The sequence below is a fragment of the Penicillium waksmanii genome, assembly GCF_028829765.1.
Source record: "Penicillium waksmanii strain IBT 27052 chromosome Unknown utg000008l:1.0-5622682.0:1.0-5626561.0, whole genome shotgun sequence".
Classification (NCBI taxonomy): Eukaryota; Fungi; Ascomycota; class Eurotiomycetes; order Eurotiales; family Aspergillaceae; genus Penicillium; species Penicillium waksmanii.
In genome coordinates, this window is record NW_026643254.1 from 4235795 (window position 1) to 4260472 (window position 24678).

At 50.6% G+C, this 24678-nt stretch overlaps 9 protein-coding genes across 9 annotated transcripts; 4 read left to right on the plus strand and 5 right to left on the minus strand.

The window, feature by feature from the left end:
• Window positions 1-1119: 1119 nt before the first annotated feature.
• Window positions 1120-4021, minus strand: N7481_009947 (COPII subunit SEC24; the record flags this gene model as incomplete). The annotated part of the gene is made up of 4 exons (XM_057269166.1): window positions 1120-1695; window positions 1767-3026; window positions 3049-3414; window positions 3479-4021. 4 exons carry the CDS (start codon window positions 4019-4021, stop codon window positions 1120-1122), a joined length of 2745 nt encoding a protein of 914 aa, XP_057119843.1.
• A 997-nt stretch (window positions 4022-5018) lies between these two features.
• On the plus strand, window positions 5019-7413 carry N7481_009948 (kinesin family protein; the record flags this gene model as incomplete). The annotated part of the gene is made up of 3 exons (XM_057269167.1): window positions 5019-5286; window positions 5362-5771; window positions 5830-7413. 3 exons carry the CDS (start codon window positions 5019-5021, stop codon window positions 7411-7413), a joined length of 2262 nt encoding a protein of 753 aa, XP_057119844.1.
• A 317-nt stretch (window positions 7414-7730) lies between these two features.
• On the minus strand, window positions 7731-9316 carry N7481_009949 (MCT family MFS transporter; the record flags this gene model as incomplete). Its single annotated transcript, XM_057269168.1, has 3 exons — window positions 7731-8160; window positions 8227-8917; window positions 8980-9316. The coding sequence occupies 3 exons, from the start codon at window positions 9314-9316 to the stop codon at window positions 7731-7733; spliced, it is 1458 nt and encodes a 485-aa protein (XP_057119845.1).
• A 1265-nt stretch (window positions 9317-10581) lies between these two features.
• N7481_009950 (alpha/beta hydrolase) lies at window positions 10582-11681 on the plus strand (the record flags this gene model as incomplete). Its single annotated transcript, XM_057269169.1, has 3 exons — window positions 10582-10765; window positions 10845-11119; window positions 11172-11681. The coding sequence occupies 3 exons, from the start codon at window positions 10582-10584 to the stop codon at window positions 11679-11681; spliced, it is 969 nt and encodes a 322-aa protein (XP_057119846.1).
• A 341-nt stretch (window positions 11682-12022) lies between these two features.
• On the minus strand, window positions 12023-13560 carry N7481_009951 (Mitochondrial biogenesis protein AIM24; the record flags this gene model as incomplete). Its single annotated transcript, XM_057269170.1, has 7 exons — window positions 12023-12331; window positions 12392-12611; window positions 12663-12781; window positions 12837-13007; window positions 13066-13137; window positions 13206-13324; window positions 13389-13560. 7 exons carry the CDS (start codon window positions 13558-13560, stop codon window positions 12023-12025), a joined length of 1182 nt encoding a protein of 393 aa, XP_057119847.1.
• A 466-nt stretch (window positions 13561-14026) lies between these two features.
• atm1 (ATP-binding cassette Fe/S cluster precursor transporter ATM1) lies at window positions 14027-16521 on the plus strand (the record flags this gene model as incomplete). The annotated part of the gene is made up of 7 exons (XM_057269171.1): window positions 14027-14395; window positions 14452-14511; window positions 14568-14682; window positions 14737-15005; window positions 15069-16115; window positions 16204-16420; window positions 16493-16521. The coding sequence occupies 7 exons, from the start codon at window positions 14027-14029 to the stop codon at window positions 16519-16521; spliced, it is 2106 nt and encodes a 701-aa protein (XP_057119848.1).
• A 780-nt stretch (window positions 16522-17301) lies between these two features.
• On the plus strand, window positions 17302-17629 carry N7481_009953 (uncharacterized protein; the record flags this gene model as incomplete). The annotated part of the gene is made up of 2 exons (XM_057269172.1): window positions 17302-17329; window positions 17430-17629. The coding sequence occupies 2 exons, from the start codon at window positions 17302-17304 to the stop codon at window positions 17627-17629; spliced, it is 228 nt and encodes a 75-aa protein (XP_057119849.1).
• A 735-nt stretch (window positions 17630-18364) lies between these two features.
• On the minus strand, window positions 18365-21674 carry N7481_009954 (VAC14 family protein; the record flags this gene model as incomplete). Its single annotated transcript, XM_057269173.1, has 9 exons — window positions 18365-18830; window positions 18890-19183; window positions 19241-19359; window positions 19414-19518; window positions 19567-20339; window positions 20404-21073; window positions 21136-21306; window positions 21363-21525; window positions 21607-21674. The coding sequence occupies 9 exons, from the start codon at window positions 21672-21674 to the stop codon at window positions 18365-18367; spliced, it is 2829 nt and encodes a 942-aa protein (XP_057119850.1).
• A 1231-nt stretch (window positions 21675-22905) lies between these two features.
• N7481_009955 (WD40 repeat domain-containing protein) lies at window positions 22906-24417 on the minus strand (the record flags this gene model as incomplete). Its single annotated transcript, XM_057269174.1, has 1 exon — window positions 22906-24417. The coding sequence occupies one exon, from the start codon at window positions 24415-24417 to the stop codon at window positions 22906-22908; it is 1512 nt and encodes a 503-aa protein (XP_057119851.1).
• Window positions 24418-24678: the final 261 nt, after the last annotated feature.

Here is a 24678-nt window from a genome sequence, read left to right on the forward strand (position 1 = left end):
AAGTCTGGGCGGGTTAGACAGGTCAACAGAGCCGAGGCGGGAAGCGGATGGCGAGTGAACTCACGAGAGACTGAGTCAAAGGATGAAAGAGAGAGGTTGGAGATGTTAAGTGAAAGATGTATCCGAGAATCCAAGAGGTTCCAGGTTCAGAATGAGGTTCACGGCTGGCAAGAAGGTGGGGAGAAGAGCAAATGGGACTCAGCCACCGCAGGATGGTGGGGCAGGAAGCTGTTTGGTTGCGATCAGGGGTAGGGAGAGTCGGTGGAGCGCTACTGTGTCGTAAAGATTGACGATCGGGCAGTAGGGTCAGGCCAGTGATTTGTGATTTGTGGTTTCAGGTTGGGGCTGGAAGACTGGAAGACTGGAAGTGTGCGAGTTTGGGGTTTGGGAGTCTGGGGGGAGGTGGTTGTTTACAAGGTTCGGGGCTCCACCAGGTGCCGTGGTAGGAGGAGGTACAGTACTACTAGTAGTAGTATAACTATAGTCACTACAGTAGATACAGTAGATAGTACAATATTAGATACTTCAGTACTGTGTACTGTACATGTCAGTATGTCAGTGTCAGTCCGATCGACATCGCTGAAGCCACCAGCGCCAAATGCTCGAAACACGACGCTACTGTCGGAGCTGGTCACTATCACAGTGACTCGCCGGCTCCACTGCGCACTCCGTCGTGAACCTGAGGAAGCCCTGATTGGCACCCGCTGGGCCATCCTGGTTTCACCACTCAATACGGGCGCGCTATTGGCGTGCTATCTTTGGGCTATTGCCTGTGGTTCTTGGGCCCATCCAGCTGGGTCTACTACTAATGTTAACCCATGTCAAATCATACAACCAAATAAAAGAAATAATATCATTTTCGGGAACAAGCTATTCGTAAATGTTATACTTCCCCCTCTACTCCATTCACATTCCAAATATCTGCCCCCTTCCCCCCGAGGTCCGAGCTCTATTTGGTACAAGGGAGATAGATCGAGTTCATTCGAAATACACCCCATGGACATGACCATAATCATGATCGTGGTAGGATGAGATCGTTCCAGAATCACTGCACGACCTGCATGGTGTCAGATACAGACTCACTTCATCTCCAGGAAAGAAATCGAGAATGAAAACAGCTCATACCTTCTCCCGCAGTGTCGTCATCCACTGCTCCAGGCTGACACTCTGGTCGGCGCGGTCCTCCACCAACATCGTCTGGGCCCAGAGACGCAGTCCCGGTTCACCGTCCTCACGCACCACATACAGATGGGGGACGATGATGGACCCGGCACCCTTGGATTTGTGGTCACGGCTCTTCTCAATCACGGCCCGTACCCGTTGGTTGTACTCATTCTCCACCTCCGGGAGCGTGGATTTACCCACCCGCAGTTGGCTCTTGTCCGGCACGCCAAAGACATCCTCGATCAGCTGCGGGACCGCCTGGTGACCGACCCACAGGAACTGGGTTTGTCCGTCGTCAATCAAGTAGAGACCGTACGAAACCAGACGACCAGAGGACAGGTTGGTGGCCGGCGGCAAGACAATCTCGCCAGTTTGCGGGTCCGGGAAACCGGCGTTGTCAGGCATGTCATGCAGCGAGTAAAGCTTGGGGTAAATGTATTGGATGAGCAATGGGAGGGGTAGCGTAGACAGAAGGCACAAAGAGGCGGACCGCATATCGGTGGGGATTTGGGCAGACTTGCGAAGTCCAAGCTAGAAAGGAATTAGCATCCAAGGGAGGTGGATCAGAGGGCCGGGGATAGGAAGAGAATGAGAAAACCTACGTTTTTGATCAACGCCAGAAACAGGACAGGCAAGCCACGCAGGTTGGCTGGGAATTGGAGACCACCGCCGCTGACGCTGCCGCCAGCAAGCTCCTTGCGATAAGTTGTCAAGAGCTCGATCATCTTCGCTTGCAAGGCCTCGCGAGCTGGCTCGAGACCGCTACTCAGGACACGCTCAACGGCCTTGTGGCTGAAGAAGGTGGCCACGGCCTGCTGGTCGGCAGAAGCATAGATGTCGGCAAGGTTGTTAGTGCTTGGCAAAGCAAGAGTAAGGACTCTGATCCTGCGCTCGCCGTTACAAGTAGTGTGGAGGACGGCAGCTTGCAGACAGACGACAGGTTTGGTGACGGTCTCGTCGATCGCCACCTCGACGACGTATGCTTGGTCGCGAGGGAAAGCAGGGAAGGCGCACAGATCAGAGCTTCGGTTGAAGAAATTTCCGTAGAAAGTGTTCATCCGCAGACCTGTGGTAGCACGAACACGGAGAACAGCCTCCAGACCGATTTCAGATGAAAGGTAGTCGGAAAACTGGCGTGCGAACTTCATTGCATCCTCCGGGCGAGTCGCTGACCACCCAGGTTCGAAGTAAGTTTGACCTCCAGTGTACCTTGGCAAACAACTGAGAGATGCCACGTCTTGGTACTGGGATGAGAAGAGGAACATGTCCACAGACACCTGGGCCTTAGAGCACTCCACGGCGAAGCTCTTGTAGAAAGCGCTGGCGGTTTGCAAAAGGCTTGATTCCTTGCTTGTGCCCAAAACCTTCTTATCCTCACGCATAGTCAGAGCACCCGTTCCAAGGTTGGGTAGTGTCGCACTGAGGACGGTCATCTTTCCACCGACGGGAGAAATCAACTTATAACCAGCCTGGAGAGCCGATCCCATGGCGCAGCCACTGTTCTGGGTATCCTGGTACATATCCTGCAATTTGTCAAGGAAGATCTCAATGTTCTCCCGACTTTCGCTCAAGGTCACCAGGAGGTCATTGGGAGTAGGCAGGAAAGGCTCATCAAGGTCGCTAATCACAAGCATCCTAGGCTCAGAGCTTCCAGAGTTATCGCGGGGAATACTGAAGAAGTGCAAGCTGGAGTCCACCGCAATAAAGCCCAATCTAGTCCGTCGGTCCGCATTAGGGATGCGATCAAGGCTTTCCTTGATCGTACGAGCAGTAGTAGCCAAGAGACCGCTAGTGACGGATGCATAGCTCACATCGATCAAGAAAGTGTAGACGAGGGGCTGCGGCGGGCGAACCATGTACTCCTGGGGGGGCAATAAATTCCACCATACTGTGGTTCAGATCCGAGCGCAATGACCGATCAGCCGGCTTTTGCAGAGTCGAATCCCAATCGAATGCCTGGGGCACATCGTTGGTCAAATTGCACATGTTACAACGCCAGCGGTGGCCGTGGTCGAGGAATGTAACGAAAGGGTTGATATAAGACCGACAGCGGCGGCATCGGGAAATAACTTGGTCGCTTATCACAGGGATAGGGTCCTCGGCGTCGTGCAACGAAGCGTATGGCTGAATTACTAGGGCGAACGGGAGCTTTGATTTCTTGAGCAAAGAATTGGTGGTTGGGACCGCATTCAGGGTAGAGCGCATGTATTTAGTCGGGCAATTGGCTTCGGGGGAGGGGAAAACACTGGTCTGTTAGAAGGGCCATTAGCATCTTATTTGTCCATGAGACGTAGGTCAAAGGTCATCAACATACACCCGGGGGCAAGAGAATAGGAGGAGGAGGGTAGTCCAACTCGGCGACATTGAATGGCTGCGAAATGAGATCTGTCGGGTAGAGGGTGTTTAGTTGAACTGGGCGCTGAGCCGCAGCGGCGGGCTGTTGCTGCTGAGGAGGAAGAACATGGTGCGGCTCCGACATTCCCATTGCGCCAAATTGCTGGGTCATGCCCGAAATGCTACCAGACGCCTGGTGGCCATATGCTGGTGCTGGCGGGGCCTGCTGCATCTGGCTGGGGTCAGCTCCTCCGTATGCTGGTGCTGGTTGCTGATATCCGACAGGCTGCGCTTGTTGAGGGTATGCGCCATAGGCACCGCCCGCGGTGGGTTGTCCCCCGAGCGCAGCATTGGCACCAGATCCAAACTCGAATGCCTCACCAGCGTACGCTCTCTTCTTCTTGCCGGCCTGAGCTGGGGGCGCTCCTTGCGGGGGGACGGGTGACTGTGCGGGATCCGGAGAGCCATAAGCCGGCTGGGCATACCCTTCCTGGGGAGGGTAGTCCCCTTGTGGAGCGGACATGGAGGTGTACTGCGGTCGAAGATCACCGGATGGAGTTCCTTGGGGGGGGAGAGAATACGGCGGGTGATGAGAGTTGATAATGGGGGGTCGGGGGGGGTACAGGCGCGGGTTGACAGCTTCGCTAGAACCCCACAATCAGCGTAAGCAATGGCCAGGGGAAGGTAGAAGCGGGAAGATGAAATCCGCGATGAGCAGGAGATCCAAATGAAATCGCTTCTAGTAATGAGTGGGATTCGCGTACCTCGAGGACACCACGAGGGGGGGTTAAGCACGGAGAGGCGGTGATGGAAGGTGGCCACAACCTCACACTAAAGCTGTGGCTGATCAGCCAATCACGGGGCCGCATGTGAGAGTGCAGACTCGGCCTACACTAGTCATGTAGAAATTAAATATCAGATATTAAATATTTGGGTTTTATTTGAATGTGCTGGTCATTGCAGATATCAAGGGTGATTTCATGTTTAGTACTAGGTAGGTATACAGTATTCAAGCACTGCCAATGGTGGTACTCGATGTAGTAGTAGTAGTAGTAGGTACTGATCGAGAAATATATCAACAGCCCGACATAGTAGTACTCCGTGTACCTCGGCTTTGGAACTCAATATATGCAAACTTGACCGTTTGAATTTAATGAGATACTAGTATATAATATACATGAAATGGTATAATCCAAATTCCACAAGAAGCTAGTCGTCATTATACATGGCATCTAAAATGACAAGCGTCTGGAGGATACCAACGGTTGTCGTGCCAACCCTCTCCGACTCGCCCGTGGCCCATCCACAAACGCTGCGAACTGCAGCAAACACCTCCACTCCACTTCACGACCCCTCGACCGACTTTCACCCATAGGTAGGTAGTTTTTTTTTCTTGTTGGAGGACTTTCTGGGTTTCTCTTGTCTTTTCTTATTTGTTCGCATCGCGTTCTCGCATTTCGACGCCTTCTTTTCCTTCGCGATACCCTGTTTCAAGAAACGTGAATGTTCGAGCAGCCATCATGAGCGTCCGAGTCGTTGCGCGTGTCCGACCTCTTCTCAAGTCCGAGCGAGAACTCGATGTCATTGTTCGTACCGGTACATCTGCCACCACCACTGAGGCCAAACTGCGAGAGACCGAAAATGGCGACCGAAAGCTGGCCGCCTTGAGAGACCGAGATAACGTCGTGCGGATCCCCAACCCCAAAAACGAGGGCGAGGAATACACCTTCAATTTCAATGCCGTGTACGATTCCGACGTGGTGCAGCAGGAGCTTTTTGACGCGGAAGGTAGGCTCCTGATACACCTTCGCTTGGAGACTTGCGATCAACATCAAGGGAAAGGATACTGATCGTTTGTCACAGTGGCGCCCACCATCAAACACCTCTTCAATGGTTTCGATGTCACTCTCTTCGCCTACGGGGTTACTGGAACCGGGAAAACACATACCATGCGCGGCGGTAAAAGCCTTGCAGACAGAGGTGTGATCCCGCGTCTCCTGAGCGGTATCTACAGGCGCAGTCGGAAAATCGAAAAGGATACCAACGGCGAAACAACGGTGAAGGTCTTGTTGAGCTACTACGAGATCTACAATGACAAGGTGTACGATTTGTTTGAACCACCAGAGAAGCGCACCCTGGCCGGCCTTCCACTACGGGACAACGGCGGCAAGACAGTGGTTTGCGGGCTGACCGAGAAGCCCTGCACAAATCTGAAGGAGTTCGAAGGACTTTACGACCAAGCGAACAACAACCGGTCGACCTCCGCCACTAAGGTATGCCTCATTCAAATCCAAGAGCGCGACTGCAATGGCTAACACAATGTCTTTATAGTTGAACGCCCACTCCTCTCGTTCGCATGCAATCCTTGGCGTGAAGATCGCCATCAACTCCTCGGACAAGACCATCATCAGCAAAGCCTCTGCCATTGATCTTGCAGGCTCGGAGGACAATCGCCGGACGGAGAATGACAAGGAGCGCATGGTGGAGTCGGCCAGTATCAACAAGAGTCTTTTCGTTCTTGCCCAGTGCGTCGAGGCAATCACCAAAAAGCAGCACCGCATTCCGTACCGCGAGTCAAAGATGACCCGAATCCTGTCACTCGGACAGAACAACGGCCTTACTGTGATGATTCTCAACCTGGCCCCAGTACGATCGTACCATTTGGACACAATCAGTTCCCTGAGTGTCGCCAACCGTACCAGGAAGATCGAAGTGCGCGAAATTGAGAATGATCCGATCTTCAAAGGACCTGCCAGGCCATCCATGCGACCTTCTATGGCAGCCTCTCGTCAGCCGTTGCGCCCTCTTACTGCAACAGTCAATGTGAACATGCCTGCTCCTGTCGCAAAGGATTCGGCAAAGAAAGACGAGGAAAAGCCGTTGAAGGCTTTCAGTGTGTTCTCTGACCGACCACAACATAAACCTCTCACGCAGATCCGGAAGCCTGAGCCACCCAAGAGAACGTCTTTTTACGCCGATGGGCCCACGATGCGCTCAATCAAGCCGCCGCGTCAGACACTGGCCCCCATCCCGTCCGAGCCTAGCTTTGGTGACCTTTCTGCAGCTAAAATTGAGGAGATGGTGGAGAAAAAAGTTGAAGAGATGCTCGCAGTCCGAGCTGTCAGCGAGCAGTCGCGTCAGAATCAGGTACAGGAGCTGAACGACCAGCTCCAACTCCGTCTGGCCCAGTTAGAACAGCGCATTGAAGGAACTGAAGATGCACGCGCAGAGGGGCTTTCCTATCTCCTCATGGCCAAGCAGCACCAGGCCCGTGGCGAGAATAGTTCCGCTCTCAAAATGTATCAACTCGCATTACCTCATTTCCCTCACAACGAGAAGCTGGTCTCCAAGATTGCTGCTCTGAAAGAGCGTATGCAAGGGAAGCCTTCGGCTCGGCCTTCCGTCACACCCGCATCCCCTCCCCCCAAGGGTAGATTCGGAAGCATGCTCTCCCTGAAGAAGGAGCCTACCCTCACTCTTGGAAAGCGTCAAGCAGAAGATGAGTCCTACATGGAGCAGACTACGGATGTCATCTCGGATGACGAAAGCAGCTTCATGGATGGGCCTCGTCCTAAGAAGAAGCGTAACACGGAGTCTCTTCATCAAAACGATCTCGATCTCAATGCTCTCGACGACTTTGACCCCACCGTCTCGCCTAAGACGATCCACCTACTGTCGATTATCAACTCGCGCGATGTGAGCCAGATCCAGTTATTGAAGGGAGTCGGTATGAAGAAGGCGGAAGCTATCGTTGACTGTCTCTGTGAGATGGACCAGTCATCGGTGAGCACTGATGATATGGAGATGATCTCCGACCAGCCTCAGTTCCAACTGAGCAGCCTGGCAGAGTTGAGTACATTGAAGGGGGTGGGTGTTCGTACCGTTGAGAGCATGCGTAGCGGGGTGTTGGTCTGATTGCTATTTATGTTTGCATCTTTCGGCCTTCGGCATTTTAAACTCGGGCATCTGGTGACTTTTTTTTGATATATGCATCTTCCTTCAGCGACGGTGCTGGGGCGTTTTGTTATGGCCAGCTGCATGCAGGCGTGGAGTTATCTAAGATTGAAATGAAACTCAAGTTCCGAAGTACTTTCTGCATTTCAATTGAAAATCTTTTGCAAGATTTCAAGTTATATTTGCTGTCTCTAACGAACCCCGATATTCGCCTTTTTACTAAGGCACTTTCAATAGATCGGCTTTTTTGCTTCCCGACTGACAAGACAAGATACATATCAAACTTTCTTCAAATTAACACCTCCAACAACGATCCGCGCAGCAATGAACAGCGTTGCACCGGCTATCATAACCACACCGCTGAAAATCTGCAGCTTTTCATATGAGCCATGCAGCATATCCGGGACCAATGCTCCACCAATCGGGGAGCCTGTCAGTGCGGCTATCGAAATAATCGAGAAGCAAGTTCCGTTGCGAATGCCAACTTCGCGGAGGTCGGAGATTTGAGCAATTAGTGCGGGTGCAAGAGAGACGAACGCTCCAGAGCCGAAACCATACAGTGCGCTGAATACTATTATGGGGGCATTGCCGCGAGACGGAAGCCATAGGGCCAGCACGAGGATTCCGGAGAGATAGCTGAAAACGATCATTACGTTATACCGGCCTACACGGTCTGCCAGATATCCTGGAAGAGTACGGCCGAAAATGCTGGTGGTTATTAGAGATTGATCACGCAAGAAGAGCAATGGACTTGGAGATGGGGATATGCCTTACCTAGCTGCGTTCAGAATCGGAATGAGATATTGAGACATGTTCTGTGACATGCCATACCGTTCTCCAGAGGTAATAACAAACGTAAAGGGCAAGAACATGCCCCAGAAGAAGCAAAAAGCCGCAGCAACAGTCAAGACGAATTTGATGTCGTGAAGTGGGCGAATGAAGTTCATCACGTCAAATCCTTTCTTCTGCGGTTTCAACCTTGATTTAAGGGTGACATTGGCAATCACCAACATAAAGAGGACTAGAAATGCGCAGATACGCATCGCCCAGCCGAAACCGACTTGTGGAATCAGTTTTGATACCATGATTGGGAAGATCACGCCTCCCAAACTAGATCCTGAGGCCGTGACGCCGAGCGCGAAGGCTCGGCGCTTCGCGAACCAGCCGCTGACAGAGTTGATTGAGGCATTAAAGATAGCGCTAGCACCAAGAGGGCTGCAGATACCTTGGGCGAGAATGAATTGATAGTACTCTGATGAGAGGGAGGTCATCATGAGACCGAAGACATGGAGGAAAGTCCCCGCGAGCAAGATCCATCGTGGTCCATAGTTGTCAAACAGGGTACCAAATAGTGGACCAGCAAAGAACATGACAAAAGTCTCGAGAGACGGGATCCAGGCCACCGTGCTAGGAGTGAGATGACTCAATTGGTTTCTTTCATAGTATGCTTGGAAAACACCGATACCTATGGAAATGTGAGTGGGGCTGTTGTTTGTCCACATCCCGATGATATACACTGGTACTTACAATTAATCCACCCGAAGCTGACGAATAAACCACAGAAAGCTCCCAGTACGGTCATCCATGCCTGAAAACCTCCATCTGGCGGGGGTCCTGGAGGTGGAGGTCCTGGTGAGTCTGAGGCTTGGGCTTGGATAGTTTTCTCCGAGGATTTGGGGATGGTATCGGGAGATTCTGAGGCGACGAGTTCTGTTCCCTTCTTCTGGTGTGACTGGTGTGTCCCCTTCTCTAAGTCATCGTCAAGCTGCACGCTCATGGCAGGGGTGGAATGTTCCGAAGATATGGCGTTGGTGGTCGTACTGGCGATGGATGGGAGGTCCTGATCACGATTTGAGGCGGCCATAACCCACTACCGTCTCTTGATCTCGGACACGGCTCTCAATCTGGTTGAAGTAATTTGTATCGTTTGGCCTGAAATCACAAGACGGCAATCACTGGTTACTTGTGCGACAAGCAAGTAGTGTGGTGGTGGTGGTTATGATGGCGGGTGTATACTAAGCGGGTGTGAATGTAAGAAACCCTGGGGTAAGGCAGATCGGTGTATCGAATTTTAGCAGAAGAAGCAGATGAGAAGAGAAGACAGGGTATGAAAACAGGGAACGGAGAATCAAATCAAAATTCAGGGATGTCTTCGAATCCAGAGAGTAGGAGAGATGAAGAAAGCCTTTAGGATTGTTCCACGGCAACCAAAATCGACGGGAACTCTAAACATTAAAAGCCGGGAAAATACCAGAGTTTTGAGTCGTGAACAGATACTTGAAGAGACCTGGGGAAATGCTGGCCATATAGCCAGGGTAAAAGTAGTTCGATGTACAAGGTCATCGCGGACCCTCGGCCTCGCGTCAAGCTAACGCCGAGCACGGTCTTCGTATCGGGTCTAACCCCCAAAAAGTAGGGATTGGCGAACTGGAGCACACAATTTTGGGCGGACCTCTCGGATCCGTACCTTAAAAAGTCATGACCTCCGATGTTAAATCCGAACTGCTTGTATCAGGCAAAGTAGATAAGTGAGCAGGGTTTCCCTGTCCTTTCCAATGGTGGCGTGGTGTGGTGTGAACATGTGAAATCATTCAAGATTTGCCGGAGAAAAAAGAGAAACGTGACTATTCAAGCATACATTTATCCAATTGCATAGCTCGAAGCTCACTTTTATTTTCTGGAAAAGGGAGATCTGATAACCTTAACGCCCCACGGTCGCCCCGGGGAACTGATTAGATGTGCTTTGCTTTTTACCTTGTGGCTATCTCTGGTTGCAATCGAGATGATGCATTTGCTTTTTGTTTATCTTCCGGAGTATAGATTATTTAATATAATATGTTCTACCATTCAGTCCTATTCCGATACATCACCATATCAGCATTAGGTAGTAGTGATGGGATGCATGTGGAAAGATTTCTTTCCCCACTCGAGTCATTGTGAAAGAAGCTGTCGACACTCATTGGAGAAAAAAGAAACAGCACTGGCATTTCATATACGCCAAAACTTTGTGGGGAAGCTTTTATAACGAAGTGGTCGGAAATGACTTTATCCAGCCATGTCAACCCCTCCAGCAGACCGAGGGACATCCAACATTCCCCTCAATCCTCAATCTCGAATATCATTCCCACGATGAACCAACAATTGCCGGAAGGAGGCCAAACTCTGGTCTACTCCACAGTCGGTGATCATGAGATCAAGCTTGACTATTACCTTCCTCGTGCCAATGGGGCTTTACCTGCGGTGATCTACTACCATGGCGGCGGCATGACGGCAGGTTCACGCCGCGGGGGCGGCCTCCCTCACTGGCTACTTGGTGTGTAATTGAATAAATTGAATACCAGAGATAGTGAATTATCCACCGAACTAATCCATTCTCGAACGCTGAAAAAAAGCCCACTGCCAGGAGGAAGGCTACATCTTCATCTCGGCAGATTACCGTCTCTGCCACCCTACCACAGCTCTCGATCAAATTGAGGACGCAAAGAATTTATTCCAATTTATTACCAGCACGTATTTCAACAACATCCTACCAGATTCCACCACCCTAGACTCCACCCGTATCGCCGTCAGCGGGTTCTCAGCAGGCGCATACTCAGCCCGCGCAGCATGCATATACGCCAACCCTAAGCCTGCCGCACTGATCTCCGTCTACGGACTCGGTGGAAATGTCCTTCTCAGATCACTGGACACGCGCCCGCCCACCGACATCCATTGCGAAGTTTGTCGACCTGAACGCTGTCCCAGAGCTTCTAGCAGACAAGACAGTTGTCAGCGACGACGTGTCCGTAGGAGGGCCTTTATCGCGACGTTTCGCACTCACAGTGCACTGGGAACTTTCCGGAACGATGCTGGATGGTATCTTCGGGCGAGATGGCCTCGGTAGAGCTCTGGACACGATGGACTATGAGCAACGAGCTGCGGCGTTTCCTTCGGACCTGAAGTCGGGTCTTTTGCAGTCGTTCGTGGACGACTCTTATCCACCTTCTATTTTGGTGCATGGGACTGCAGATGAGGTTGTTCCTCCCCAGGAAAGTATTGATCAGCATGAGCAGTTGAAAATTCTGGGAGTGAAGTCGGAACTCTTGCTTGTTGAGGATGGACCCCATGGTTTGGAAGCGTTCTCGACTGATCCCACGTCGGTGGTTTCGAGTCGTTCGAAGGAGGCGTATGTTAAAGCGTTGAACTTCATTGATGATGTTTTCAGTGGATTGCAGAAGTCGGCTCTTTAGATATATCTAGATACAGAGACTCCCAGAAGTATCTCAATACAACATAAGCCGACTTTTGTCGGCGGATTGTAGACAGGCCAAGGAACCGTGTATGGAATCCACCAATGCCGTCTCTTCACAACCACGTATATTGATACAACTTGAATACTCGACCCTAAGAATCGATACACCGAAGCTCTATTATCTCAACGAAGGAAACATGATGATTGATCTAACGACACATGGCCGAGATTCGAAGATTTTCACGATACTGTACAGGATGTCGCAAACCAGTCAAAGAGAAACCGCCTCTAGGCCATGAAAAAGGTCCAATGCAAAGAAATAGCTTGTGAAGGGAGCCTTTAGATGGCCTTGGTGCGGCCAACCTCTTCGACCTCAACCTTACCGTCCTTGCGGATCTTGGCAATGCTTTGGCTGATTCCCGCAATCTCCTGGTTCAGGTCCTCGACTGACCGAGCGATCTCCGGGACACCATTTACTGCTGTCTCCGCCTCCTTCCTTGATTGAGATTCCACCTGCTGAGGGGAGCGGGTCAGTCCTCGAGGGGAGTCAGCGATTTCGTTGACTTCGCGGCCGGACAAAACATCATTCACGCGGGGTCCGCGGGATTGCACGAGAACAGTCGCGGGTCCGTCAAATTGAAGGAAGAGCTGACAGAGGGCATAAATGTTAGTGCGAGTCAGTCACAAATGTGGCAGAATTAAACTCACCCTGTCTCCCCAGATGGTCATTCGAGACCATGTTCGAAGCTTGTGAAGGAAGCTCATGGTGTTCTTCCATGTGTTCGAGTCGGACATGTCACGAATGAACTTGTTACCCTGCAGAAGTCTGGGTAGGGTCTTCAGGCCTGGAACTTGGAAGTTCAGGGTTGTGGACTTGAAACGATAAGGCCGAGGTGGGTTCGAGGACATGGTATAGGCAACGACGTTGCTGCGAAGGATTAGCGTTGACACGGAATCATCACGACCGCGAATAAATTACCTAGGATGGGCAATATACTGCTCGCCATCTTTCAAATCCACAGAGTATATCTGGCCATTTCCGACAAGGGCCATCAACCCTCGCCCGGTGATTTCGGAACTACCCCAGTGAGACAAGCTCTTCGCAAATTAGCTCAATTCGATATCAGATTCATGGCATATGGGCGTAGCATACCAGGCTAGTATTGATTGTTGGCTTAATGGACAAAGACCGGCCCGTCCATGCCAGCAATGCACGCCGCTGGGCGACCATCCAATCCACAGAACCATTAAGATTCACCACAGCGAAGGAGGTATTTGGAGAACGAACGGAGATGAGGGCTGTGACTGGGCTCGCCGAGGAGACCTGAATATCGTCAATTGCCGGTTCGCCGTAAGGAGTGAGTGAATATCATGCGACGCACCTTCTGATACAGGAATGGGGTGCCGACAACAGCCCTGCGGAAGGGTTCTAGAACGCTCAACGTTGAAACTACCTGTGATGGGTAGTTAGCACGCCCCAGCCTTTCAATATACAAACTTTGCCAATTCGTCCGTTGCGTACATTGTCTGCCTTTCCACTCAATCCGACCAGAGTTCCGCGGCGCGTGTATAGATTTTGCGAGGGCGAGAGGGCGACCGAAAGGAGCGAGTAGGGCGCACCGATAACATCAAACCGGGCATCTAATTCGGTTCGTTAGTACATGATCAACCTGGCTGTACTGAAATTCACCATGTAACAGCATACCTCGAGATTCCGCCGAGCTAGGCGTGTTGGCGAGGGGTAAGTGGTCCCCGTTGACCGTGGGCTCTTCGGAGGGAGTCGCGCGAATCTGGATGCATCTCGCGTGTCGGGAGGCACGAGGGACAACTCGAGTCCAAGACAGAGTCCGAACACTTCGCTGAAGGACTGGACGCATGATTCCAGACACAATGAGCGAGTGATGGCAGGAAAATAGACTTTACGTCAGAGTTGGAGCTGATGCGCAAAGCAGCCGCCGATTGCGTCGGGAAATCGTGGCGCCGAAGGTCCTCCGCAGCCCCAAACTAAACTACTACCAAAGTACACCACGCCCGCCGCCGATTGCGACAACGACTACTGAAGCTCCTACCGGAGATTTTGCTTTTCTTCGCTGCCGGATCCCGATTTTTACTCCTTATCTCTATTTTCTCACTGCCTCGATTATTCCCGACACTTGTGGTCAAACGTAACCACCCGACCCTATCGTTTCCTCCGAAGCCGGCAGCTCTCCAGGTTCCCCCGCGGACTATCAGTAGGGAGCTGTACATACCATTCGCCTTGTATGAGCTACATTATGCTTCCTTGAGCACAATAAGACCATACCAGCCATCCTCAGCGGCAAACAAGCACCCTAAATTATACCAATGCTGCTCAAAGCAGCTCGGGCACCATGTTGGCGCCCGGCGGCGCGGTTCGCACATCCGAGCTTCGCCGGACAGTCACCATGGACAAGACACAATAAGATACAACTGCGTGCATTCACCTGCGCCAGCCAATTGCGCAACAAGGTCCCCGATGGCAAGGACCTGGCCGCAGCGAAGAACAATCCCATCCCGACTCCCGCCCCGCCGGCGTCGCAACTCATCGATGCGAAAGCGATCGAGAAGCCAGATGGCACAGTGAAGGCTGTGGCCAAGAAAGACTTTCTAAGCGAGTCGACAAAGGCCAATCAAGAACAACGGAAGGCAGACTGGGCGATTTTGCGCGAAATGGCCAAATACCTCTGGCCGAAGGTATGGCTTTTGATGGTACGTGTCTGGTTGGAAATGGAAGTATTGACCATATATAGGATGATTGGGGCACGAAGCTTCGTGTGGGATCAGCATTATCACTGCTCATAGGGGCTAAGGTATGTTTGATTGCTAATACTTTGTTTCTGTTCTCTATATATGCTGATAGATCTAGATCCTCAACGTCGAGATTCCTTTCTATTTCAAGAATATCGTGGATTCCATGAATGTGGACTTTGCTGCTATTGGTGGAACTGCCTATACTGTTGCAGGTTCCATGATAATTGCTTGTATGGGCTTACTGTCAAGTGGAAAACGATTTTCCTCGTAACTGACTTCTCTAGATGGCGTAACCCGAATTAGTGCAACTCTCTTCCAAGAACTTCGCAATGCAGTCTTTGCAAGCGTTGCGCAAAAAGCCATTCGAAAGGTTGCCGGAAATGTCTTTGATCACTTATTGCGATTGGACCTTGGCTTCCACCTCTCGCGTCAGACTGGTGGTTTGACTCGGGCGATCGATCGCGGAACCAAGGGTATCAGCTTCTTGCTCACCTCCATGGTCTTCCATGTCGTTCCCACAGCGCTTGAAATATCGCTCGTGTGTGGTATTCTGGTATGGCCTTTCATTCTGCATCTCACTACTAGCCAGAGATCATCTCCTCATGCCTTCTTCTAGACGTACCAATATGGCGCTAAGTTTGCGGCCATCACGGTCTCAACTATGCTTGCATATACGGCCTTCACAATTACCACAACTGCCTGGCGAACCAAATTCCGACGCCAGGCCAATGCGGCTGACAATCGCGGGGCAACCGTTGCCGTCGACTCGCTCATCAACTACGAAGCTGTCAAGTATTTCAATAATGAGAAGTTCGAAGTTGCTCGATACGATAAGGCATTGAAAAACTACGAAGATGCATCGATCAAGGTGACAACCTCCTTGGCCTTCCTCAACTCAGGTCAAAACATGATCTTCTCTAGTGCACTCGCCGGCATGATGTACCTTGCCGCTGACGGAGTCGCGACTGGTGCTTTGACGGTAGGTGACCTGGTTATGGTCAACCAGCTCGTCTTCCAGCTATCTGTGCCCCTTAACTTCCTAGGATCTGTCTACCGTGAACTGCGCCAGTCTCTGCTGGACATGGAGACGCTGTTCAACCTACAAAAGGTCAATGTGACAATCCAGGAGAAGCCTGACGCAAAGCCCTTGGCATTGAAGCGCGGCGGCGAGATCCGCTTCGAGAACGTCACTTTCGGCTACCACCCAGATCGCCCGATCCTGAAAAACGCCAGTTTTACGATCCCCGCCGGAGCAAAGTTCGCGATTGTTGGACCTAGCGGCTGCGGCAAGTCAACGATCCTGCGACTGTTATTCCGCTTCTACGACACTCAGTCGGGGCGAATCCTTATTGACGGACAGGATATTCGCGACGTAACGCTTGACAGCCTCCGGAAGGCGATCGGCGTGGTGCCCCAAGAGACCCCGTTATTTAATGATACCATTGCGCACAATATTCGATATGGACGGATTGATGCTTCGGACGCGGAGGTTCGGCAGGCGGCCGAACGTGCGCGCATCCACCAGTTGATTGAGCGACTGCCGGACGGATATCAGACCGCGGTGGGTGAACGCGGGATGATGATCTCGGGCGGCGAGAAACAACGACTAGCGATTTCACGATTGCTGCTCAAGGACCCCCAGCTACTATTCTTCGATGAAGCGGTAAGTTTCGTATGAACAGAACCGAGGGGGAATGCGTAATTCGTGGACGTGTGGCTGACCAGCCACCGTAATTGGTGGGAACATCTAGACTTCGGCCCTGGACACCTATACGGAGCAGGCTCTGCTACAGAACATCAACAGCATTCTGCGCGAGAAGAGTCGGACGAGTGTGTTTGTTGCGCATCGGCTACGTACGATCTATGACAGCGACCAGATTCTGGTGCTCAAGGACGGAGAAGTGGTGGAGGTCGGATCGCACCGCGAGCTTCTTGAGCTTGATGGCGTGTATGCGGAATTGTGGAACGGTACGCTCAGTCCCTCTCTTGATTAAAACCCTAAGCCCAAAGTTGTTTAGGGCGACGCTGACGCACATATAGCGCAGGAACTGTTAGCGCAGGAGGAGTAGGATGAAACGTTGGCGGGGGGGGGCCTAGAACATACTGTAGAAACAAACAGGATGAGATGTACTACTCTCTCTCACTCAGACACGGAAGAAGTGGACCGTGGGATCGAATGGAAATAGAAACAGTGGCGAATAGATTGGACGAATATCCATACTCCATAAAGCTGTCAGTGCGAGTAAAAGTAACAGTAGTAAACTCTGTCCTCGCAGACAGGAACTCTCCACGCCAAGCCGTCCCTCCCCACTTCCCCCTTTCTCCTGTGATTCTCGACCTTCCATCTTCAAGTTCCTTTTGTTTTCTTCTTTCTGCATCTCACGTTCTTTTTTCGGGTCTAACCCCATTCCACTCTTTTCTTTTCTCTTGATTACATTGAACTTAAACCCAGGGAAGACATCACAATTAAATCCCGCCTCTCCTTACCTCCCAACCTCCTTGTGGCACCCGCAGAAAAAGTCCCGCTTCCCTCGTGCCTCCCCTCTCCCCCTCCTTTCGTACATTGAACTGGTATGAAATGACCCGATCCATTGATTCAATTCCCCTCCCATGCCTGGAATGTCACTAACCCATGGTTAGTCTAGTGACGTGGTGTTGAACTTCCGTCCGTTGCCGGCGACCACAGCTCTATTCCCTGCTCTGCATGTGGGAACGATCGTCCGACTTGCATATATAGGAGCAACAACGAGAACAACGCATTGTCGCCAGCAATTCCCGGCGATTCCAGCGACTCACGAGCGAGAATCAGATATATCCTTATTCAATCAAAACACAAAACCACCGTCATAATGGGTCTGATCGATAAGCTTCAAGCAAGTACGTGCACGCGACACACCCACACACACCCTCCCGAAGAAAAGAAACAAACATGTAATCAATGCACAATGGGACGATAAGCTAACCTCTCGTCTTCTAGAGCTCGAGCTCTACCGTCTCGAACAGCGTTACGCCCGCCGCAAGCACCGCAGCACTTTCTCCACCGGAGCGCAATATGTTGATGGCGAGTATGTTTACTCCAACGGCACCAATTCACCGACCGGCAGCACCGTCTCCAAACACTCAACAGGGAGCTGGCGACCATCCGGATGGGGCTCAAACGATTCACGCTTGCGGTGAGGATGAGGAGGAATGAATACATCCTCGCCGTCGCTGTTGATGAATTCTGTCTCGCTTCGCTTTGCCCCGGCGCCGTGGGAACTTTGACTACTCTTCTTTCTGCATTAGCCAATTTCTTTTTTCCCCTGCTCGATCTGTTTTGCTTTGCTTTGCTCCATTATGTTCTGTTCTGTTCGGCTTCGGCCCTCTTCTCGACTTCGCGTGATGTCCCTGCGAAGATGAGCACGACGACCTCGATCCCCCTTTTTCTGCACTTTGGCGCCATTTTTTTTCCCGCCTGTGCATATGATGTTGGCGATATCGATTCCTAAAAGTTGGGATTTCGTTTGACCTGGACCTTTCTTTTTGGATTGTGGGATGGCTTCTCGATGTATTTTGATGCCTCTTGCTTCCCAGCACTTTTCTCTCTTCGCTTCTACTGTCTATGCTTTTACCTGCATTTGATCTCTTCACTGTCCATATAGCCTTTCCAAATTTCATCTCGACTATCGAATCGAATCGAATCAAATTTTTGGTTCATTTCCAGAACTGCTCCTAGTATCTTGGTAGAAACATTCTATCTACATCTGCACTTGAAACAGATACATGACAATTCAAGTATAATAAGAACGGAAGGAAAGAAAGAAAATCGAGGAAGGTATTTTGCTGGGCTGCTTGCCAGCGCAGATGTTGAAGGGTATTTGCTAAAACCACCGCTATGCGCAATATGTAAAGTAAACAATTGATCCTGCCATCTCATTTCTTTGACTTGCGACTTCCGATCCCTAAACGGCCCAGGTTCGGAAGACTTGACTTATGCTTATGTCCTGATCCGAGCAAAGACGACGAATTGCTGACTTTCGGTTCAAGCGCACGGCCTCCACCACTACCACCCGCCACACCTAGGCCTGCGACTCCCACGCCGGGACTCATGGCCCCAGAACCTCCGACCATGCCTCGCGGGATGTCTGGAAGACCGGTCCGATCTCTGCTACGATCTGCAGTCGCGGCCGAGAGGGCGGCAGTAAGGGACGGGTTATGTAGAGAATCCGTTGCATCGAGTGACTGGTGTTGCGAGGCCTGGGCTCGGCGCGTTCGTTCTTGGACAAATTTGAATTTGTCGAGGAGCTCGACCCAGCGGATACCGTTCTCGTCGCGGGTTTTGAGGCGGCTGCCACCGGGACGGTCGTACGTTGATGATGATGGCCCTGCTTGCGCGGTGCTAGGAGGCAGTGTTAGCTTTGTAACTTCAAGTTAGACACGAGGGGTGAGATGCTATACCTGCGGGGTGCAGCGTGGAGGAATCCTATATTGCTAACGCTATTCAGGCGGTTCTTCAATGCGGCAAATGCTGAGCTTTGGGGGAGGAGCATGAGCACGCCGTAAAGACATTTGTACAGATATGGGTATTTTTCTGGCTCAAGAAGCTGGAGGCGAAGATCTGGTGGAATTTTTTCGTTAGTATTGGCCATAGTTTCGGATGAAAGGTGCGTACATGTGAAGACTGGTGACTCGAGGAGTTGCACCAGTTTGTCGATCTGAATCAACATATTGACAGTCATTTCTAACTCAGCGCTGAGGATCAGTTAGCATAGGGATACTAGGAATATGGTGGCCTGTAAATTGACGTACAAGATCTGGAGGAGATTATAAGCCTGCTCATAGGCTTGCGCGAGAAGGCAGAGTGAAAATGTCGAGACAGCATTATGGCACCAGGATCTGAAGAGAGCAACAAAGAACATTTGTCCCTCCTGTATTTGTGTAAGCTGCGATCGAGAGCAAGAGGTATCCAAGAATTGGCCTACCTTTGAGTCGAGATTTCGTAATCTTTTTCGCATGTCTGATAGCTCTGGAGCAGTGATGAGATTGTTATTCAGATTTTGCACCATGATACTAGCAAACTCAATATCCTAATGATCGTGAGTAGACAATCCTTGTAGTTCGATCATAGAAATTACCTCTTCTTTCTCAAGACAATCGGCTAGCGTCCGATAAATCCGTTCGGGGCTTAGATTAAGACACAGTTGTCGAATAATCAGATTCCCACGGACCTCCAACAGATGTCGGTCGGTGGAGAAGAGCTGCAATAGGTTGACCATGAAAGATGCAAAGTAGTTGTCCTCGCTATTCCTCGAAATTTGAGATAGAAGCTGCAGGTCTTTGGTTACAACTGCTTCTGCAGGGTCGGAAAGGGTCTTCAAGAGGGCTGGGAATGTTCCATCATTAAACGCAACCACCTTTCGCGGGGCCTTGCGATGTAACATAATGAGCCATGAGAGCGCAGCTACTCGGGTGGCTTCATTCTCGTTCAGAAATTGTAAGGTAAGTGAGTTGACAGCTGCAGCATAGTCGAGATCAACGGGTGGCACCGGGGTAGAAACAATACTACTACGAGGGGTGGCAGTTCTAGAAGTCTCTGTCGTCGATCTTCTGGCATCGATGCTTGAGATTTCCGAAGGCTTTCGTTCCACGCTTTCCTTGCTAGGCGCGGTGGAAGGTACCTTGGATGGAGGCTGAGGTGCATCATCCGCTGCATCATCGGAGAGTGAATAGATGTATTCAAGAAGGGATTTGTTGACACGGTTGGCTGCCTGCCGCACTTGATCCGAGCCGCTTGACATAGCCGGGAGCACCTGGGTTAAAAGCCGTGGCACAAAAGGTAGTATGTCCTCGGGGCTAATTTCGAAGAAGGCGTCGATCCATCTGAGTGCAGTAAGTTGCATTTCTTCGTCTATAAATATGAATATGGTTAGGCTCCAATTGCCCTGGAAGAAACAGCAAGGAATGATAAATACCGTATGATGTGTCGACAAAGCTGACAAGGATATCCAGAATCTTAGGGTAGTCAATCTGTACGTCCTGCCCTGGAATCCAGTCCCCATCGACTTGTATTAATTCGTCATCAAAGAGAGATCCGGACTCGGAGTCATCCACCGCAATGTCGTTTTTATCGGCAGCATCGGTCTCAGTCTTGGCGCTAGAGCTCATTGAGTCACTCGTCACGGAGCGTCTGCGGCTCTCCTGATCTTTGCGGCTCTCCTCGATACCTTTCTTCAGCCTTGTGATTCTTTTGATCTCCGATAGGAATCGGTCAAGGAGCCCTTGCGTAGCAACATTGACGTCTTTGTTTGGGCCCCCGAGGAATTTAACCAATCCTTCCAGGAATTCAGGTAGATATGTAACCAACTCCAGATCAGGAATCGTATCCAACAAAGTGAGCCAAGAAACCAAGAAGTTGCGAGTGTATGGCCCGATCACGTGGATTCGCTCTTTGAGCAGAGGAATGAACCTTGCGAGAGAGAATGCTGTAGGGAGCTCGGTATCATCGAGATCGGTCGGGTCTTCCTTCTCAGATACCTGCAGTACCGAGACATATGAAGCTGCTGATTCAGCCACGATATCCTTCACTAGCCGGTCGAGTAACTCTGCCCCGTTCTTGACTGAGAGCTCCGAATCGGAAGCAAGCTGGGACGAATATCAGCAGCAGTAATGGGGTAGCAACATAGGTCTATTCGATGTCATCTCACCTTCGCCAGAGCGTCGAATATATCGTTGAAGAAGAGAAGTATCTCTCCCTTGGCCACCTTGGCGATGTTGTACATGCTCTCGCAAGCGTAATATCTAACCCGCGCATCTTGGTCGGAGAAGCAAGCGAGGACAGGTGGTACGATTTCTCTCAAATAGGGTGCCACTCCTTCCTGGATCGGTACATCAGCCTCGCCCACCCAATTTCCTTCTGGTTGTGTTGACTCACCGATCCCAAGGCGATGGAGGCAGCTGCCAATCCGATCAGACCGCCATTTCGGGCATGAGGTTGGTGTACGGCGTAAGCGTAGTCGTGACAGAGCTGCTCGACGATTCTGGCAATTTTCTCGTGCTCTCCTCGGAAGACAGCATCGCGGACGATTTTCTCTAACCTGCAAAAGAAGCTGCGTGTTAGCGGTGTGCGTGCCACGGGTGAGCGTTTTGAGTCCTCATGAAGCTCTAAAGTAACGTACTCAAGAGCTCCTTGTTTTCGTTTATCGTATAGCTTATCGTTAAGCAGCCGCTGGATTGATTGATCCATTGCTTCAGCGGGCGGAGAGTGCTGTCCCGAGCTCCGATTAGGCAATGGTCATGGCGGAGAGGTTCGCGTTCGGGATAGGGGGGCGAGTTTGTGGTCTGGTCGGGTCGATCTGCAGAAAGGCTGGCAAGGAGATTCGCTTTGAGGAGCTCCGGCTCGGTAGAAGCTTGACAAGACACGAAAGCTCCAAGTGGGGGAAGTGGAAGATGCGTTGTCAACGCGGAGTCAGGGAGGAGTCCAAGCGTGCTGCTGCTGACCATACGTCACACTCTCACCGCGGGTCTGGGCTCGGCCCGATGCTCTCTACCACCGCAACAGTGCTATTATATTATACCATAGTCTGGCCAATACAGGAGAGAAATAGATAAACTGACACAGTGACTTCAGAGGCTAAGCGATTTTAAACTATTAATTGGCTTTTTTCATGACTAGATGGGTGGTATTATGGATGTTGGAATGCTGCGAACTAGCAAACGGATAAGAACAGACTAGATACTAGTAGTTGACATTTAAAAAATAGCAAATTTAGGTAGTGAAATTAAACAAAGATTTCATGTCAAAGTCATGAAACTCAGATAGTAAAATATTTCTCTCGGTGTGCACCTGCAGGTAGCTCGTGGACAAGGACATTTTTCTTCATCCGTTTACAGACACCTCAAATAAGCACTAATTTTTCACGGTCAAGGTATCAACAATGCAGATTCGCAAACAGGAAAGGCCCTAAATGATGAGTTACAGGCAAGTATGGTTGCAGGTGCAGTTACACCCATAATGGCTCCCCATGTAAATCCTGTAGCCGAGTAACAGGCCATCACGATACCTGCACATCCTGCCTGGCAAATACCGTATCCCGCCAGGCTACCTGTCACAACAGGACTCAAGACCAGTAGTGATGTGACAATATTCAGCGATACCTTCATCTTTGGGTTTCATGAGAGTTGAACAATAGGCCGGGTAAGCTTTGAAGTTTGTCTGATAAGATTGGTAGGATTTGGTAACGACTTGGATAGCAGATTGAAGATTGAGAAAGCTAACTCTAGCCAGAAACAAGTATTTATAGTTGCTTAGTCCCTTCACTAGCAAATGCAAAGACGAGAGCTTTGAAAGAGACCATGACTTGCCGTAAACTTGAAACTCAAGGTTTGACTGCGCTTCGTAAGCCAGTCACTAATTTACGAAGACAACTATCAAAGGTTTGTTCGATTGACGGATTTGATTAGTGTCAACTCTCGACCTAGCTCGCAGTAGTCTCTGAGACCGTAAAAGTAAGTACACGTCCAGAGCCACACCCAATTCCGATCCTCTCTGGTAAGATAGCCGAACACTCAATATTATACCCTGGAGGTAACCTGAGCTGTCTTTTCCCATTGGAGGTTATCCATGAATCTTCTGGGTCAATTCCATAGGTCATCAGATTCTTTGAAGAAAGCACAGAATCAAGATCAAGAGTCTCGGACTCGGCAACGCCTTCCGGCCAAGTAATAGGATTTGTTGAAGCGTCATCTTGTAAGACCGCTTCCACGCATTTCTCGCTAGAGAGATCCCAGAACTTTATGTGGTGGTCTTTCGATACCGATGCAAGCTTAGTCCCGTCCTCTGACCAGACCACAGACCTGATATCATTGCTCTCATCCATGAGTGTTTGTGTACGATCTCCGGTGACAACGTTCCAAATCACGATAGCATTGTATCCAGCCACAAACGCAATCCTGGTGCCCTCCTTTGACCAGGCCACTGAATGGATATCGCTGATACGGTTCTGCACATATCCTCCAGTGCAGGTATCCCAAACAATGACGGTGCTATCCTCTGAAACAGATACAAGCTTGGTTTTGTCCGCTGACCAGGCAATATTATTGACCCTTTGGCTATGACCTAGAAGAGGCTGTTCCCTTCGGTCTCCTGCAACGTCCCATACCTTGATTGTTTTGTCGCGAGAAGCCGATGCAAGCCTAGTTCCGTTCTTTGACCAGGCTACTGACCAGACCTGATGGCTATGACCCTCAAGTCTAGACAGACATTTTCCAGTTACACTGTCCCATATTCTGATCGTTTCGCCATCGGCACCTGCGAGCCTGCCATCTGGCGACCAGGAAAGAGACCGGATTAAATTGCTTTGGCCTTGGACCCATGCGGTGCAGCGACCATTCTTAGTTTCCCAGATTTTGATGATGTTTTCTTTTGAAGCCGATGCAAGTCTCTGGCAATCCTGCGACCAAGCAAGGGCATAGACCCATTCGCTATGACCCCCAGGCTCCAGCTTGCATTTACGATCGGCCGTATCCCAGATCTTCAATGTTCCATCCCTTGCGCCCGACGCAATTCTGCCATCATGAGACCAGGCCAGTGTAAACACTCCTCGGTGGGTGCCTTTGAATGGGACCGACGGCTGACGTCGAGTAACAGAAACGGCAGGGCGAATCCAGATTGATCCATCTTCCACGGCAAAGACAAGCGTCCCTTGAGGAGACCAAGACGCTACTTTGAATAGCTCAATTGTATCTTTGAAGCTCAAAATAGGTTCCCATAATGGCCGATCGCTATCTTTGGGCGGTGGAAGGTTGTAGTCTTCGGTCGTGTCCCATGTCTCGATTCTTCCATCGCCCAAGACCAAGCCAAGCTTTGGATCTCGTAGAATTCCCAGAGATGAGATAGACGATCCATTTCCACGGAATGTTGAAAGACAGTAACTTGTGGATGTGTCCCACATTTTCACAGTGCCATCAAATGATGCTGATGCAAGCATATTGTTCGACGCCCATGAAACTGTTTGAACGGACTGCTTGTGACCCTCAAGGGTCAGAAGACATGAATTCCAATCATCCTCCATCATTGGTTTTGTTTTGATCCAGTTAGGCTCTTCTGTGATGAACTGGTTGCGCGTAATGCTTCGAGTTGGGCTGAAAACCAGCGCAGAAGCATAAGCTTGTAACGGGCTTTCCTCGATCGTAGGCTTGTGGTGCTGTATAAATCGATATGCGTCTCGCGTGCGATCTATTAGTGAAGT